Source organism: Micropterus dolomieu, linkage group LG02 (assembly GCF_021292245.1).
Source record: "Micropterus dolomieu isolate WLL.071019.BEF.003 ecotype Adirondacks linkage group LG02, ASM2129224v1, whole genome shotgun sequence".
Classification (NCBI taxonomy): Eukaryota; Metazoa; Chordata; class Actinopteri; order Centrarchiformes; family Centrarchidae; genus Micropterus; species Micropterus dolomieu.
This window is the reverse complement of record NC_060151.1, coordinates 8,448,662-8,466,513: the sequence shown is the minus strand read 5'-3', so window position 1 is coordinate 8,466,513 and position 17,852 is coordinate 8,448,662. Positions and strand designations below refer to the sequence as shown.

General features: G+C 43.4%; 1 protein-coding gene across 2 annotated transcripts; it reads left to right on the top strand.

Moving 5' to 3' along the window:
* The first annotated feature begins 1,364 nt into the window (after window positions 1–1,364).
* Window positions 1,365–17,741, top strand: tcf20 (transcription factor 20). Of its 2 annotated transcripts, none has more exons than XM_046072726.1 (6): window positions 1,365–1,655; window positions 3,667–12,047; window positions 12,287–12,380; window positions 12,553–12,602; window positions 12,845–12,945; window positions 16,207–17,741. In XM_046072726.1, the coding sequence occupies exons 2-5, from the start codon at window positions 4,890–4,892 to the stop codon at window positions 12,902–12,904; spliced, it is 7,362 nt and encodes a 2,453-aa protein (XP_045928682.1). In that variant the 5' UTR covers window positions 1,365–1,655; window positions 3,667–4,889; the 3' UTR covers window positions 12,905–12,945; window positions 16,207–17,741. The 2 variants fall into 2 exon arrangements, with proteins under 2 accessions (XP_045928682.1, XP_045928678.1); XM_046072722.1 differs by having other exon boundaries at window positions 12,553–12,616.
* The last annotated feature ends 111 nt before the right edge of the window (window positions 17,742–17,852 follow it).

Sequence of the window (17,852 nt, the reverse complement as noted above, 5' to 3'; positions counted from 1 at the left end):
TTCATGGGTGAAGGTTTGTACCAGCAAACAAGAGAGTCTGCATGAAATCGCACATGTAAAAAGCAAGCGTGGATACATAGCCTGAAAATTATCCACAGTTAAGGCTCTGTGATGCAGTTGCTATGGCAACTATGATAGAAATAGACGTGTATCTGCAAGGGAATGAAATGTATTGAACTGTTGTTTAGAAACAGAGAGATTTTACTCTTGTGATTGACAGGTTAAGTGAGTGACTGCACAGGGATGTGTTTGCTATTTGTGCGCATTTGTACATTTCAGGTTGGATTTTTGTGATTGTGTGTGGTTTCTTTGTATGTATGTATGTATGTATGTACGTCGTGGTGAGTGTCTCTCTCTGGGTGTGTGCGTGCGCATGTATGACACACAGCAGTATATTAAAAGTGCAGCACCATGGATGTGGGGGCATAGGGCACATCATTATGATGGTAGAAGAGTGTGAGTGGGTCTGCACTGCACTCACTGGCCCTGTGTGAGAGCAGATAAGCTCAGGCAGAGACAACACAATAAATTTAATGGGAATAGGATTCTGTTAGTAGCATCTCCATTGTTGCTCTGGCCATGATGATGTTCTGAGCGTGTCGTGTCAAACATTAACCAATAGCTAGATATCATTGTAATGATTTAAGTGGCTTTTCTTTGTGAAAAGAAAGCTGCACTGTACTGCATTAAGAGACCACAATGAACTTAACAAGCTTCATCCGTCGCACAGAAATCTTCCTCTAATGCAGGCATACTTATTTGCTCACAAATTGTCTTTTATCTGTTATTGATGTATTCATTTCAGACATAACCTTCCATTCAACCCCATCTCCTATCCACATTGCCTTTGTACCCTGGTGCCTTCATTAGGCTACCCTAATTCATTTTCACTTGAGATGAAATAAGAACAAAGGAGCTGTGATAAAACGATAAGCCCAGACGTACAAAAATTGCATTTGCAATATTAGTATAATATCAGATTTTATGGAAGAAATAGGTGAAAAGCAGTGAAATTGCAAAAGCTTCAGAGAGGGAGGGGAGTTGGAGGGATGTGATGGAGAGAGATGAGGGAGGGGGTGCAGGAATATGAGTGTGTATGCATTTTCAAGGCGGTCTTTCTGTTGCAAGAAAAAAACAGTAGTCTAACAGGAAAACGAATAGGTCGAGCTACTGATGAAGGCATGCAAATGCAATTTAGTGACGGAAACTGACGTTTGAGATCTTCATGTGTTAGTGGAGGCTTGTGAGATGGCAATGTGTTTTATTTTAGTTCGAGATAGGTGGAATCACCTAAGCGGTGTGTGAAAGAGGGAGAGAGAGAGAGAGAGAGGCGAGAGAACAAGAGGGGAGGGGGCGGGGGTGTATGGACCTCACTGGTTACGGGACCTACAGGCACCCCGATTGTGCTCTGCTCTCATCATTTTTGGAGGTGAGGACAAAAGAAAATAGGGGAAATCGAAAGAAAGGCCCGGGATCTGAGTGTCGTGACGGGCCCCCCGACTTCGCCGCCGCTGGTCGGGGTTGTCTGGACTCAAAAGGGTGAGGGAAAAGCGGCGGAGCAGTCGACTCTAGACTGGGGTTTCCTGCCACAGCAGCGGGATTGTCACAAAACAGCCTTTCAGTCTTCGAGGGGCCTTGTATTGCTACGTTTTCAGGTATGCATTAAGAGTATGTTAGCTAGCCTGTCTCCTGACTGACTTGCCTGTCCCTGGCAAACGTTAGCTGTGTTTATTCTAGGAAAATGTCAGGCTGCGTGATGATAATTTTCTGATGCAGTGCCCACATCAGGTCTCTTGCCAGTATACGTTATTTATGCTAGCTAACCCATTTACTCAGAGCCCCACTGCATTTCTGAGGGGGACACATCTGCACCTAATCACCTCTCTTGTGTAGCTAAACGCTGCTTGGCTGCCCCGTGCCTTTAGCCAGATATAACTATCGTGTAATGCACGTTCTCAAATGCTTGGGATAATGTAATAAACGCAAATTAGCTAGCTTGCTACGATGCTAACTAGTGGTTTGTAGCTTAGCTAGCTCTAAACATATGCGGCTAGCTCGCATATTTAATTTGGAGTTATGTGAGGTATTTTAGCTAACGCTAACCATACAGTGCTAAAAGAGGCAGCAATGCAAGGCTAATTGTAATGCGTATACTTTGCTATTGGCTAATGTAGCTACTAAGGCTATGTTAAAAAAGCCAGTGTTGTGTTGACGACGAACCATCAAAATGTAACCGAGCTGGCGTTTGATCATTGTCTGTAAAAAAAAAAAAAAAAAAACCCATTGCGTATCCTCTTATCAATCAATAGTTTTTATTAATGCTGCACTGTTCTGTGTATTGTGAATGCTGCTGCCTGCTCGTGCACAGTAAGCTGCTGTGATTAATTAGTAATTAAGATATGGGCTCTTGGCGGGTGGAGATCAATAGTGTCCCTCTAACTTAACCAATTTAGCACTTCATCACTCACTAGCTTTGACCCTTAAATGTGACACTTGAACATAGACCTGTGTACAGTATGTTTGACTCTATTGGATTTACAAAGTATGACCAGTTTGTTTTGTTGCCCTCCTGGTCCTGTGTTTCCCCACATTTCTTAAATCAACTGCTCATTAGTTGAAATAAACAACAATACATTAGTGAAGATAGGTTCACACTAATGACAAGATTGACAGACAAAACACACCAGTTATACCAGTAGGTATAATCATAAACAGGGAGGACTTACTATTGTGTGGCTCAGAGTAAGTGACTGCAACAAAAGTCACCCAAAGTTGTGTTATGGCTATTAATCATTTTACAGTGTATCTTAGGGAGACAACAGAGGATTGTGTCAGGCATGGCCATTATGGGTGTTGACCCCATAAAGGTGGCGTCATCCCTTTAATTATCACCCATAATAATTAAAGCCCATTGAAACAAGTTAATGCACTAAAGGTCTTTAGTCTGCTTTTAAAGAGGTGTGAGATGGACTGCTTCTGTCTTGGCTCCACGAGGTTGTTTGTTTACATGTGAAGTTGTGTTTGTGACTTTATTGTCTTAATTGCATGCCGTCGCTAACCCACTTTTCTCTTCAGCAACCCTGTTTGGTATCAGTCAGAAGAGACAGCTTAGGAATGTATTGTTAAAGCTCCAGCTACAGTAAAGGCTGTACTCATGGTGCATATTAAAATAGGAGTGAGGCCAGCAAGCCTTTTAAGTAGTGAAGTAAGGAGGTGAATGGATAGTGTATGGAACAAGGAACCAACATTATTGTTTGTTTGGTGAATCTTATTTGTGATGGACCACTAAAAATAAATCCACTTGTGGTGAATGCTGATGTGATCTGTATTATGTGATCCTAGATCAGCACTGAGGTTTTCTTTGTCAATGAACACAGCCTCACCACAGCAATCCACAGCAATTTTGGTGATCAGAGTTACAGACGACCTAAACAAAGGCTCAAAACTAATTTTATAAATTTTTGTAAAGTTTGTAGTAAATTAGTGTTAAAATAATAAAAAAAATAAACGATATTGAACTAGGCCCAAATTGCTTTTTAGTATGATTGTGTGCACCACAGTGTATTTCTCTTTATAACAACAGAGCTTTAGCACCAAGTATTGTAAATAAATGGTACCTTTTATTTTTGCCTGCTAACTGTTTTGATTCATCTTTTGCATTTGCAGAGTTGTGAAGGCTTCTGGTCAGCAACTCTCGGAAAATGAACTTATCTGCATGGAAATACTGAAGAGAAACAGAAAACGGGAGCTTGAATTGACTGAACTTGAAGTGGAATAAATGGATTACCCTCCTTTTGGAAAATTGTTGCCATGGAACTAGGTAGAATGAAATGATGGTTGACAGAAAAAAACAGGTAAGATAAGACAACTACATGCTGAAGATACAGGGGAGCACCAAGAAGAATCTGAACACAGAGTCAAGAAAAGAACAGTTACTAAATAGGGACCAAAGACTTCTACAGTCAGAGTGAATGCATGCAGTAGAAAAAAAGTAAAAAAGAAAAGACAACAGTATTTGAAAGGGAATGACCAAAAAAAAGAACATCTCAAAAAGTATTACACTCTGCATTCAAGAGCTGAAGAGAATATCAATGGAGTGTTCGCCTCTGGGAGTGTTTAGTGATGGTCTGTATTCAGACCTCTTGAATAAAGTTACTGCAGTTTTTGTCTCACACAAGTGTGAGTCAGGTTCCAGCAAACTTACACATATTGACGAACTGAAGGATTGTTGCGACGGAACACAGTCTCAATGATTTTATTGAGATTTTTTTTCTTTTTGGGCACAAGATGCTATTGGATCAAAATACAATTTAATCCTAACATAGCTCTGTTTCCTTGAGCTGTTAATATACCAGAGTGTATACACGAAAAGACATTTGAGGTTGAACATCTCACATAGTGGTGTCTGTCAGTTGTCCATGATATTGCCTGCTCAGTGCCAAACTGCTTCAGCTTCATGGGAATTACTGCACACTTTTTAGTCTTGTATTTTTATGCAGAAGAAACCTGCTTCACTACATATCTTTTTTCTTTGAAAATTCAATTTTTTAAGCCCCATCTGTTAAGTGAACCTTTTTTTAAAAAGTGAAAATAACCATACCATCATCACATTGAAGAAGTAAGATTTTTACCATTTGGCCTTTTCATATATTGATAGGAACACCTCCCTACCAACTTTCTGCTACAAAAAGTGATAACATCTGTGATGTATATTCCTCAGCGTGGACTCTTTGGTGGATTTTGAAAGCATTTTCTTGTTTTACTGCCAGGCCATAGACTCTCTTTGTCATTTATGGTTACTGCCATAAGCCTTCCCGTTTCTGATAAGAAGCATTCCCTGGGATAGACACTGACAGATATTCCGTTTTTAATCCAAACTTGGAAAAACAATGCAGAATTTTTCTAACAGTCCGGCTCCCCCCTCTCTACCTCCGGGGTTCAGTGGGAGGGGTGGAGGGGGACCTCTGTATCCCCCTCAGCCAGCAGACCCCCAGATCTCCCCAAGGATGACAGATGATTATGCAGGGATGCAACAGCAGAGCCTGCACAGAGGCCATCACCACCCAGGTCAAGCAAGCCACATGCTTGCTTACAGTGCTAGAAACAGAGGAGCTGTGGAGCCACCACCAACACAGGGTAACATTCACAGTGGCAACACTAACAACCCTTACAGGAAGGACGTCATGGATTATTATTTTTCAATGGGTGGAAAGGACAGGCACAGAAGGGGGGGCATGGCTTATGGGACAGGTTTTGGGTACCCAAATATTGATGGACATATACCTCACCAGTACCGGCATGCTGGATCTGGCTCTGCACCATCATCTGGCCTGATGTCACCATATCCAGTAGAATATGGCTCCAGTGCTGGTTCAGGAGGAGGTGCTGGTTCTGGAGTGTTCTCTCCTTCTCACCAGTACAGTATGAGTCAGAACCCTGCAATGCAGTCGGTGCCAGGTTCTCAGATGCAGCACCGCCAGCATGGGCAAACCTTCCCAGCTGTCCACCATGGACAGCAGCATAGGAGCTATCCACACTCTGGGCACAGAATGACCCCTCAGTACCCACACTACTCCCCACAGGGCGGGACATCCACAGGGTCATCAGGAATGTACAGCCCCCCTCCACAGAGATATCTCGATGGGGCTGCTAGCACTGGGTTCGAGCCCAAAGTCAACAGTTCTCCCAGTGTCAACTCCAGTTCAAACTCAGTCTCCAGTTCAGTTGCTGCTAACAATGTGGGGCCAATGGAGAATGTTCAACAGAGTTACCATGCTTCAAATTATCCTGGATATTCCCCACAGACACATTCACTTCACAAGCAAGCCACACTACAGCACCGCAACTCGCAGCACAATTTAGGAGTAGGTTATGACAACTCTCTCAAGATGCAACACCAGGGCTCCTCTCCAGGCTCCGTATATGCTAAACATCACCAAGCCTCCAATCCCAGTATACCTCAAGCAGCATCACAAGAAATAGCCAAATCCCCAATGCATCCCAATGCTCAACAAACCCAAATTAACCAAAACTTTAGCCCAGTATCCAACCCCTCTCCAGCTGCCTCTGCAATGCATTCCCCCAGTTGTAGCTCATCTCCTTCTCCTTTGATGGGTGTCTCAGAGGCACATGGAAACCCCTCAGGTCATGGTCCTTCACATCCTCCTACATCAAACCCCCGTAGCAGCCATGGTCAGGGTAGATTACTGCAGACCATGCCTCAGTTAAGTCCCACTCCCAACTCAAATAGCAGCATCAGTAGTTGTGGTAGCAGTGGCAGTCATAAAGCTCACAGCATGAGTGCAGTTGGAGGGAGCAGTGTTCCTCCAACAGGCCGCAACAAAATGCATCTAGGCACAGGGATTGGATCTCGAGAGGAAGGGTCCTCTGTGTATTCATCTTCTCCACTTGACAAAATGCAGGATGCTGGCCTGAATAGTCTCAATGCCTTGAGCTCACAAGTAGCCAATTTACCAAACACAGTTCAGCACATGCTCCTTACTGACACAGTGCTTTCACAGAAGAAGGGGAAAGATGGGGGGCAGATGCAGCAGGCAACACATGGTGTTCCCCCATCACAACCAAGGAGTCGAAATGCAAGTGCAGCCTCAAGTACTAGTACAGTTAAAGATGGAAGTGCATTGGCAATTGCTGATGGTGCCAGCTTAGATGTTGGTCCTGATGAAGACTCCTCCACCAAGGTGGAGCGTGAGGAGCAGGTTTCTGAGGGGGAACATGGGAGGGTGAGGCAGATGAGTGGTGCAAGCAGCGGATCTGAAACAACTGGCTATCACCCTCCGTCTCAGAGTCAAACACAGAGTGGACAAGCATCAAATGTTAAAACAGTCACCTCTGACCCACCATCAAAAGAACCAATTGTTTCTGAAACAAAAGCAAGTGTGGCTCATGTCCCCTCTTCATCATCATCTCCATCCTTTGGATGTCAATCATCAGAAACTGGCCCAACTTCACATTCAACACCTCTTATTTCCTCATCCCCCTTGTCCACCTCCTCCAGTATTCCTCATCCATTGCCAAATTGTGTTTCAGAGCCTGGTTTAAAATATAATGACCATAGAGGTGGGCATAGGAAGACAACAGAAATAAAAAACGAAGTCATCAAAAATGAAAGTGAAGGTGTCGTTGAGAAAACAGAGAAAGTCAGTAAACAAACGCAACGAGATGGCGAAGTCAAGACACAAAATGGTCAGGACAAAGAAAATAGGTTGCACACTGCATCCAGATTACACAATAATGAGAGGGAAGATAAGCACACATCTGAGGACCAACAGAGTGCCAGTACAGTTGGTGTGATTGTTTCAACTCGGTCTGAGGGAAGTCACACTGAAAAGAGCAAGCATCCCCAAGACAACTGTATAGAAGAGAAACAGTCTTACTTAAAAGAATCAAGCAGTCATAATGGGGAGGAAGGTATAGATCTCAGTCTATATTCCTCCCTTCACCAGAAATCAAATTTTGGAAGGTCTCAAAATCCTCCCCAGTCTGGACCACATAAATATGGCCACCCAGAATCAACATATGGCTCAGATTTGTCAATGAAGAACAGAGGGAGGGCTGGCCCGGCAGGTGTGATGGAATCAAATTCAAGATACTTGGGGTACCAACCATCACAAACTGGTTATGGCCCTGTGCATCCAAAAGATGCTGGTTCTGTAGCAGAGGCTTTGGTGAAGAGAGGGCAAGGAGCAGCAGCTAAAGGTCATGAGGATAATTCTCAAATGCAGCAATTTCCAAGCCTTTTACAAGAGGTTCTTCAAGGTTACAATTTAGATAGACGCTATGGCAGACCAGAGCAGGCATTCCCTGCCCATCTCCAAGTTCAACAACAGCTTCAAACCAGACACCCGTACAGCATGACTGAAAGTATGAGGATGCAAAGTGGAGTAACTGAGGGTTTGGCTCATTCTGCCCAAATGGGTAGCTCTGGAAAGCCCCTACATCCAAACCAGAGGCACAGAAGTGATCCTGATTTTACTACAGATCCTCAGTCCTCAGTGAAGTCAGAAGGGTCCAACACTAAGAAATTGCAAAATGCTGAAAAAACTGAAGTGGGTGTGTCCCAGAGTAATTTACCACAGGCTACAGAGTCTCAGCAACCCCCACCGAAACATATAAACTTAGCTGACTATTCTCTTCCGCAGAGAAAAGCATTATCTAGTGTATCAAGTCAATCCTCTGCTGTGCAGGAGCTCCTTTTGCTAGAACCAGAGCCACTAACAGGCAGCATTGGTCAAACGGAGTCTCAAAAATCATCAGGCTCCATATTAACCCCATCAGAGCGGCGGTCTGTCATCTGTGATGTGTCGCCAAACCGACGCAGCACACCAGAGAGGGACAGGGAAAGTGACAGAGAGAGAGAGCGGGAGAAAAGTCAGAGCGGAGCCTCTGTGATTCAACAGCCATTTTCCTCTCCAGCAGCAGCTAATGATCTGAGTAAAAAGCATACAGGACAGAAACAAGTGGTAAAAATGGAAACACCATCAAAAGAGGCTGGCCCAGACACTGCACATTTACAAACTGATCATCATGGCAGTGGTGGAGCTAATGAGACTGATATGGATTATCATTCCAAGTCTGTTCACTCATCTGTTGTAATGAATGCTGACCCATATAGGAGAGGTAACATTGATATAACCCCCTTGCCTTCTCATCCTATGAGCACTAATCCTTTATCTTCACCTACAAGGCATCAATCCTATCTTCATGGGGTTGATCTATCAACTGGCAGTGGCAGCACTTTTCCTGGATATCGATATGGAGATACAAGAGAAGGGAATATGATGCCACGCAGTAACCCCCATTTTCCCTCCCACCATCCATACCACAATTTATCCCCCCAAACTCAACCCACAAATACGCTTCAGATGTATCCTCATCCTCGTGCCCCCCCTCATCACCCCCATGACATGAATGACTGGGTAAAAGCAATGAACAGGCCATCAAAGGAGATGATGATGCAGCCTGGTTCTTCTCCAGGAAGACATAAGGGCAGCCAATCAGAACAGAGACAGAGGATGACTGACATGCCCAGTGAACAACACGCAACCAAAACTTCACTCCATCATCAAAGTGCTTACTTTGATTTGAAAATGTGGGAGTCAACACACCCTGTTAGAGAAGGCGCTAGAATGATCGAGGGAGACTCCTACTACAGAACACAACCACCTGCTCCTCTCCCTCCTCCCACTCCTGTTGCTCCACAAATGACTCATGTCCAAAATGCTGCCGAACCTGAGGTCTCCAGAAGAGTTTCAGAGGAAGCCAAACATCCCTGCCCACCCCCTCAATCCAGCTGCACTAAGCCTTCTGCTGACATGAACTCCACTCAGCCACAGGTGCAGCGTCAGGCAAAAGCTGGGGGTTCTGGAGACACAAATCCGCTGATGTTGCGAAGGAGAGTCCGTTCTTTTATCTCTCCGATTCCCGCCAAAAGGCAACTCCAGGATGCGTCTCAGCAGAGGGCTGCCACAAATTCACATCACTCCCCTGGGGCTCAGTCTGAGTCTAGCCATCACAATGAAGATGACTCATCAAGTTCAGATATCCCATGTCCTAGGCTCTCTTCCCCTCTGCTCGGAGAGAATACCTATTCACAACCTCTGTCTCCATCAAGTGGTAATACCAAGGTTTTGCCTCCCAGGAAAGGACGCGGCTTGAAACTGGAGGCGATAGTGCAGAAAATCACACCAAATATTAAAAAGCCAGCAGGCCATGCTGATGATGAGTCAAATCATTACCCAGGCTTCTCTCACTCAGAAATACCACAGTTTAATGATTCACAGGACCAAGACTTGGCACATTTCCCTAGGGTAGCAGGAGGGGATGATAGTTACATGGATGAAAGTCACTCATTAAATGACATGATTCCCTTCAGAGTAGTTGATGAGACTGGGCCTTTACCTCCGTCTGCCTACCCATGTGATCCTCATCAGACGTCCCAAGCCCTTAAACAACAAGATTTTGACTTTGGATTAGGAGCCACTGTAGCATCAGCATCTGGTGACAAGGAGGATTTCGCTTTGCTCGGACCATTACCCCCTCCTCCACCTCTTCCACGCCCAGTCCAGGGTTCCCCACCTCCATCTTCATCTGCCCTGTCCGACATTCAACATTTCACTAACACTTACCAGCAGCTTGAGACAAGAAGAGGAGAGCAGTCTGCTGCTAATCTTCTTAGACAGAAACTTCAAGAATCTGGCATTGGATTTGATGATTATCCTGGCAGTGACTACTATGGAACCACCCCACCCCACCATAGCCAGGCTCAAGGACACATGCTGAATAGACAACATCAGATGTCCTCTGGTAGGTCCAGTCTGTCACCACAAGATTCTAAGCCACCAGAGAATATTGTGCCTAAAGGCTATTTCCCATCTGGCAAGAAGAAGGGCAGGCCCGTAGGGAGTGTGAATAAACAGAAACGGGCCCAAAACCCCGCCCAAACACAGGCGCAGGGCCCGTCTCAAGTCCAGGCTCAGAGCGCAACACCGAGTGCTCTTCCAGCACCTCCACCCACTCCAATTACAGCTGCTGCCACAACCCCAGCAACAGTGCAGACTACCTGCAGCACTCCAGCCCCTGCAGCACCGCCTCTGATAGACAATAATAACACTCCCCCGCTGGCCCCACCCATTTTAACCCAGGTAGTGAAAGTGGATGTTGAGAGTGAGGACACACAGCCAGAACTTGAGGTCAAACCTGTGCGAAGGAGACGCAGAGGTGTGAAGGATGAAGATGAGCCACTAGAAGCGAGAGGACGTCAGAGGAGGAGAAGGAGAGGAGCAGCGGCGACGTCAACAGCATCAGTGCCCAAAGATGACCCAGATACACCTTTAGGGGCAGGAGGGAGCCTCGGTACAAATAGAGTTTTTGTGGACCCAAATAGAAAGGGCCCATTTGTTCCACACATACATGTAGAGAACAAAATACCAGAGATCGGGGCTGTGTGCACCATTGTAAATGCCGAGGAAGACAAGATGAAAGGAGAGCGTGGTGCAGTCGGAGGGAAGGCATGCGGGAGTGGAATTGATTCTCTCCTGACTTCAGCTCTTTCCTCCCAGTTATCTAGGAGAGACAGAGAATCAGAGAAAAGGGAGACAGATGAGGTGGAAACTACACTTCAGTCAGGAAAAGCACTTCCTTCATCTGGCTATGTTGTTTCAGGCCCCGTGATTACAGAGACTAATCACTCTGGCCGCCTGCTTTGCTGCCTGTGTCAGAAATGGGCAAATTACAAACACCTTGGAGATCTCTATGGACCTTTCTATCCAGCTGAATATGCTGCAAAGCTCCCCAAGAACCCACCACAGGTCAGACAATGTCAAGCAACCACAGGCCCAAACAAAACAGGACCCAATTCAGACATAAGCTCGAGTGCTTTGAGCACTATCCAAGACACACAAACACAAGATGCTCAGTTTACCAAGCCCTCAACTGAGAGTGACTCTGCCATCAGCCTAGAGTCAAACCCAGCCACTCGTGTTGCTACAGTCAGAAATGCTCCCATAGATGGTAGAGAGGAAATGATGATGCATGTGTCTGGCAAGCACAGTAACACCGCCTCCTCCTCCCCCTCCGCCACCACCAGTAAAACAACATCAATAACCTGGGACATGAATCTAGATATCCGACCTATCCCTGAGCTTAAGAGAGAGCCAGACCTTGAGATTGACCAGCAACAGACGCAAAAACAGCAACAGCTGCAGCATCCACCAGACGAAGCTCAACAACGACCTCAACACAGAAAGCTGACCTCGCATCCCCGCTTTAAAAGGAGGCACAAATCTAGTGAGGATTCCCCCAGAATGGTGCCATCCAACAGTAAGGCGTCCCTGCCCTTCCAGCCCCCTCCGCCGGCCCTGGACTCCCTGGGACCCTTGGCGCAACTCGCCCAGCTGCCTCAGATGCCCATGGACCCAGAGGAGCTGTGGGTCCACGAAGGATGTATAGTGTGGACCAGTGGAGTGTACCTTGTCAGTGGGAGACTGTATGGCCTGCAGGAGGCACTAGATGGTGCCAGAGAAACAGTGAGTGTCCTCTGTATCTATTCGACCTGTTTTGTTTTGGTATATTTCAGGATTATAACTTGTTATTTATGGTTGTGACTGTCAGTGGTTCATAAGTTATGAATTAATGTATATTATTAATCGTGTTATGTGTTTATTGATTTTTATCATTTTGCTAGGTCCTCAGCTGTTCTTCACTGTCCAGTACAGTTTTGAGATGTATTGATTTATTATTTGGCATTCTGTCTGTCTATGCTCAGAGCTGCTCATACTGTGAGATGGTTGGCTCAACCCTGGGCTGCTACAGTAAAGGCTGTACACTTCGCTACCACTACCTGTGCGCTATTGAAGCAGGTGAGTGGATTATATAAATACAGAAGCAGTGTAAAAAGTGGCTTAACGCAAAATACTGTTTCCCAATAATGGATATTTATGCCTGTTTAAAATAGCAGACTAACCTGTTGTAAAACACAAATGTTTTTTTTACTGTTAGCACAGTACTGATATTTTCTGTCCCCCCTTTTAGATTGCTCTCTGAACGAAGATAACTTCTCACTGCGGTGTCCGAAGCACAAGGTAAAGAATGAGAGGTTGGTTTTCATACCTTTTCTGGGGAAATTTCATTTTGTGTGATTCTGTGAATGTCCTGTCTCTTTTTCCTTTGCCACTGTAGTTCCTCACACTCCAATTACTGACCTTAATTATTAATTAATTAGTTACTTCCGCTTAATTTCTTTCAAATTCTTTCTCTAAACCCAACAATTTTCTTTCTGTCTTTCTTTGTCTCTGTCTCCGCTCCTCTTCCCTTCTTCACTCAGTTTACCCAGAGCATCCGACCAGCCAAGTCAGTTTACCTGGAGCAGTCAGAGAGAGGCTGAGAGAAACGGGGACGATGAAGAGACACAGGAGTCTGGGAGCTGTAAGTTTAGACTGTGTGTGTGTGCGCGCGGGCGCGCGTTTCAAAATGTGTCATAGTCAGATCATTCAGGATGTTCTCATTAAGACATTATTTTATAACGTTGTTCAGTGCTGTGGACATACAAATGATTTGGCTGTCCATCTTTACAGATCGTGCCCCCATCCAATAAATGTTTATTTTTATTATTATTTTTTTCTTTCATAAGTTGAAATGGATATGCTTTTCAAAGTGTGACCTAGTGTGCCAGAATAGTGCATCCATATAAAATCATACACACTGGAAAACACAACCTCCCTAACTGGATGTTAGCCTTTAAGGTAATGCTGTTCTGCTGCCACCTGTCTGGTGTAACCCCATCTCACCATCAAATAGGTTCAATCACGGCAACACAGTTTTTCATTATTTGGTGGGAGACTGGTTTCTTATTAATGGACCTTCAGTAAATGGATACTAATTTGTTGCCTCAGGGCTGTTTATACCTTTTCTCTTTAGACAATCTAATGTCACGCAGCAACACAACAGCTACGTCATACCTTTTGTTGGCTGAATCTTATACTCCCACTCTCTCACTCCTCCTCACCTCACTTTAGTGTCTGTACTCTTGCCTGCCACTCTCTGTCACTGTCTCCCCCACACTTTCAATCCATTCTGTCCTCGTGGAAATAAACGACATACCACGCCATATCTTTCGTCTCTTTGCTTTCTCTTTAAAGAGGTGGTATTCTGCTTTTTGGATTTTCCGCTCTTCTTTTTTTAGTTATGTACCTTTTTTGTGCGTTTAATAGGTTTGCAAAGTGAAAAAGCCCAAAGTCCACCCAAAGGGAGTTCCCATCTCCCACAGAAAACTCTTTGCTTTGAACTGCTTGAAAACAGCTCGTTTGTAGTCCAGCCGCTTCCCTTTCATCCCTGTGATGACACAGGGATAAAAGCTAAATGCGCCTCATATAATGCTTGCCAAGCGGCTAATCTGACACGCCCTCAAAAATAGGGGTCGACCAAGAATCGGTCTGGCTGATTATCAGCGCCGATATTCAACATTTTTCCAATAATCTGCATCGGTCATTTTAAAAACAGATAGCCGATATAATTAATTAATAAAGAAAACGCTCCTTTGGCTCTGATGCAGCCGCTTCTCTCAGTCTGTACTCACCACTCTGTGGGCTGGAGCAATGTCCCACCCAGAGTACTAGCTGATTGGTTTCAAGTCACGAGTATTAGCCTATCAACACTGACTATTGTGCAGAAGTAGCCAATAGAACGAGCGAGCCACCACGCTGCAGCTCCTCCCCTCCTCTCTCAGCAGAGCTCCGCATGCACACACCGAGCGGAGCTAGTTAGCTAGTTAGCGGAGATCATACACAAAGTGACCATAATTACGGTTGTTACTGTAAGTAAGTGCAGCAAAAACGGCAATACTAGTACCAGTAAAAGGCTGATACTGCATCAGTATAACAAGTAGGAACGTGTACAAAGCGATATTTTAATCCGCTCTGTCTCATCCACTGCAGCTGTGTTTTAGTTTTACACAAGCACACGTGCTAGCTCGGCTAATAGTTTGTTTGTTATAAACAAGCTAAACCTCTCTGTCTGTAGCCTGTTTAGCTGAGATGCTACGTACCTTAAAATTTAGCAAATCCTTGCAAACTCAGCTGCTTGTTGAGAGAAACCAGCTCCTCTCTACCAGCAGCAGCAGAGGGAGAACATGAGGGTGAAATGAATGGGGACTGCCTGGGCTCTGTTTTTAAACTTGACTCAGTATTTTGATGTCAGGAATATAGCCTAGTTTATTTCCATGTTACATTTGTTTCCAGTGAGATACTGATTTCATATTGTTACTTTGCTGATGTAAACTTTACTTTTGTTGTTGCTCTGAACACAGTTAGTTATAATAAAATATTAAATTTGATTACTGTTCTGAATTTATTCTTTTTCAAATAATATATTTTTAAAAGGCAATTATTTTGTAATGAAAAACCAATAAGAGTATAGATAAAGAACAGAACCAATAAATAGTCAATCAATAAATATATATATAATATAAAATAAATACAATATAAATGGCAGCAGGTAAAGACAAAGTTTATGATTATTTATTACTCATAGTTAACAAGTCCATCTCTGGGATACATCTCTTGTTCATGTAATTATCTATTTATAAAGATTAAACATGACAATTAACTTTAGTCTTGTTATTTTTAACAAAGTTTTGTTTTTAAGTTTGTGTTATTCTAAATTCTGACACCAAGATTAAAACTTTTACAGCAAATCGGTTCCACATATTGGTCATCGGTCTAGTTGGTGACTAATAATCGGTATCGGGATCAGCCCGGAAAAAAACCTTTCGGTCGATCCCACTAAAAACGGTACGGCTGCAGAAACCTTCCTCTCCATCCAAACACTAGCTACCCTCCAGGCAGTCAATGGACATAAAGTTGTAACTGTGATGTAGAGACAGAGCTCAGTTAAAACTTTATGGATGAAAGATACTTTTGTTACAGATGAATAACTCACCACTCTGAAACTCTTGCTCCAGTCCATGTTGCTGAAACAAGGCTGTTTACGGGCTTCTCGCTGGCCCGCCCTTCTCTGCTTCTGATTGGCTAGTAGTCCTTAACTAGGAACTGCACATGTGCAACTCCCAACAAAGATCTAATAGAATTGAGATGCCTCACCCGGTGGCTCAATCGGAGCCTTCAACACACAGGGTGAAAAGAGGAGCTGCAGCAATGTGCAGTATGAAAAGAAATATGGTGTTTTTGACAATTAAACCATGTAAACCTGTTGAAACCCTATATAAGATTTTGAACCTGAAAATTAGCACAATACCACCTCTTTAAAGATTACAGCAGAATGATGACGGTATGCTAAGGATTTAGCTACTTTTTTTCCGCTTTACTTCATCATGTTTTGCACACATCTATTCCTGACCATAACCAGTGACACAGCAGAGTAAATACATAGTAAAAACAGTTAACAATTTGCTATTGAAATTTTTTTTCCATGTCAAATTCATTGAATTAGAAAAACTAAATGACTTCTTGGCCAGCTCACAGGGGTGTTTGGTAATAATAACAGAAACAGTGATTGTCTGCTTATTAGTCTAATTCTAAAAGACTTCTCACAGAGCAATCTTTTAAAGAAATTGTGCAATGTGTGAAAGCAGTTCATACGAAAGTCAAAATGCGTAAGCCTTGGTGGTGATGATGCTAACCTAATTTTGTGTGTGTGTGTGTGTGTGTGTGTGTGTGTTCCCTTTCCTAGGTGAGTTTGGCCAATAGAAGACTGAGAAATGAGACTTGTTTATAAGGCAGCCCCAAATGTGAAAGGACTTGACTGACATCTGTGACAGAGAACAACAAAAGGGAATGTACAATTTCTCAATGGGAATCAGCATTATTTACATTTAAGACAATGGAGAAAAGAAACCGTTTTTTCTCTTAATTTAAAAGCCGAAAAAGAAAAAAAAACATGGACATGCAACATAGAGGATCGGAGCTACAAGAAAAAAAAACAACAACAGAAAAAAAAAAACTACAAAAGTGGAATAAAATGAGACGTCAAGACAGATGGAGGAGCTAAAGGAACTTTTCTGTAAAGAACAAAAGAAACAAACTTCCTCTCTAGGCTTACTTTGATTTTTCCTCAGACAAAGTGTTTAACTCTTGTTTATCATCATTTAATTTTATTTCTGGGTTTCTTATAATTGCTTTGAAGAGGCGTATTGAGAGCAAGTTGGGAGACGAACCCAGAAATGAAAAGGAGAGAATTTTGTATCCTCTCACAAGTAGTATCTTATCTTATATTAGGATGATCACAATTATTATTGTAGTCCTTATTATTATTTTGTATCCTCATCATTATTTACTCATAAAAATGAAATGGATGTATATCACTTTATATTCAGTCAACACATGAATTTTTTCACATGGATTTATTTTATAAAAAAATTTTTCCCATTCCTGGAGAGGGAGGAGCCAGAGTGATTGTTGTCTGGAATGTCAGGGTCGAGTTTGCCACAAAGACTTTATTGCCTTGGAGAACGGACATCTGTTGCCTTTCAAAAGTCACGTGTATGAATGAGGAGTGAGTGAGCGTGTGTGTGAGAAACTGAAAAATGCCGATATCTGGGTCTTTGATTCCATTTTGGTCCTTTTGAAAAGTGTTCTTATTTTTCATCACTGGGGTTTTTACGGTACAGATAGTATTCATGAAAAATCAGATGGACACAATCTTATTTTTCAAGTACAAATGTTCGTAATGTGCAGAGAGAAGGACAGAGACTTGTCGACAGAGACTTGTAAGAGGAGCAGACAACACTATGGACAAATGCGTGTCGGCCATCTTTTACCGTGCTGAAGATGACAGGACACTGAAGCGTTTTCACCGGTGTGGAACTGTGTACTGGGTGCACAAGTGCGCATGTTCTACATAGGAAGCTACGTTTGACTGACAAGTGTCAGTCCCTCGGACAGTGATGAAAACTGTGAAGAGGGTGTCATGTGAACGGCTGTGATTGGCCAGCTATACTGGCCAGCTGGGAGTAAGCCTTACCAAGTACTTTTGAATGGTTTCATTCTTCAGTGACACCGCAGCGAAGTCCATTCAAAAGATGCATTGCCATAAAATTTAAAAGTGAGTCGTACATGGTGTTGTCTTTATCATTTTTTATTGTTATTCTTGTAAAAAAAAAAAAAAAGTCAAGCTGAGAAGACGACAGTTACACTATCAAAACCATGCCGTATTAGAAACCTGTCAATATGTATATGAATTATGAATACACTTAAAAAATGCTTCAAGTACGCTCCTCTTGTTATTTCTGAAACATATTTTTGTCACTGATAAAACCACCTTTTTCCGTTTCATCTGACATTGTTCTGCCCCAATATCTTTTCCACTTTTACCAAGCT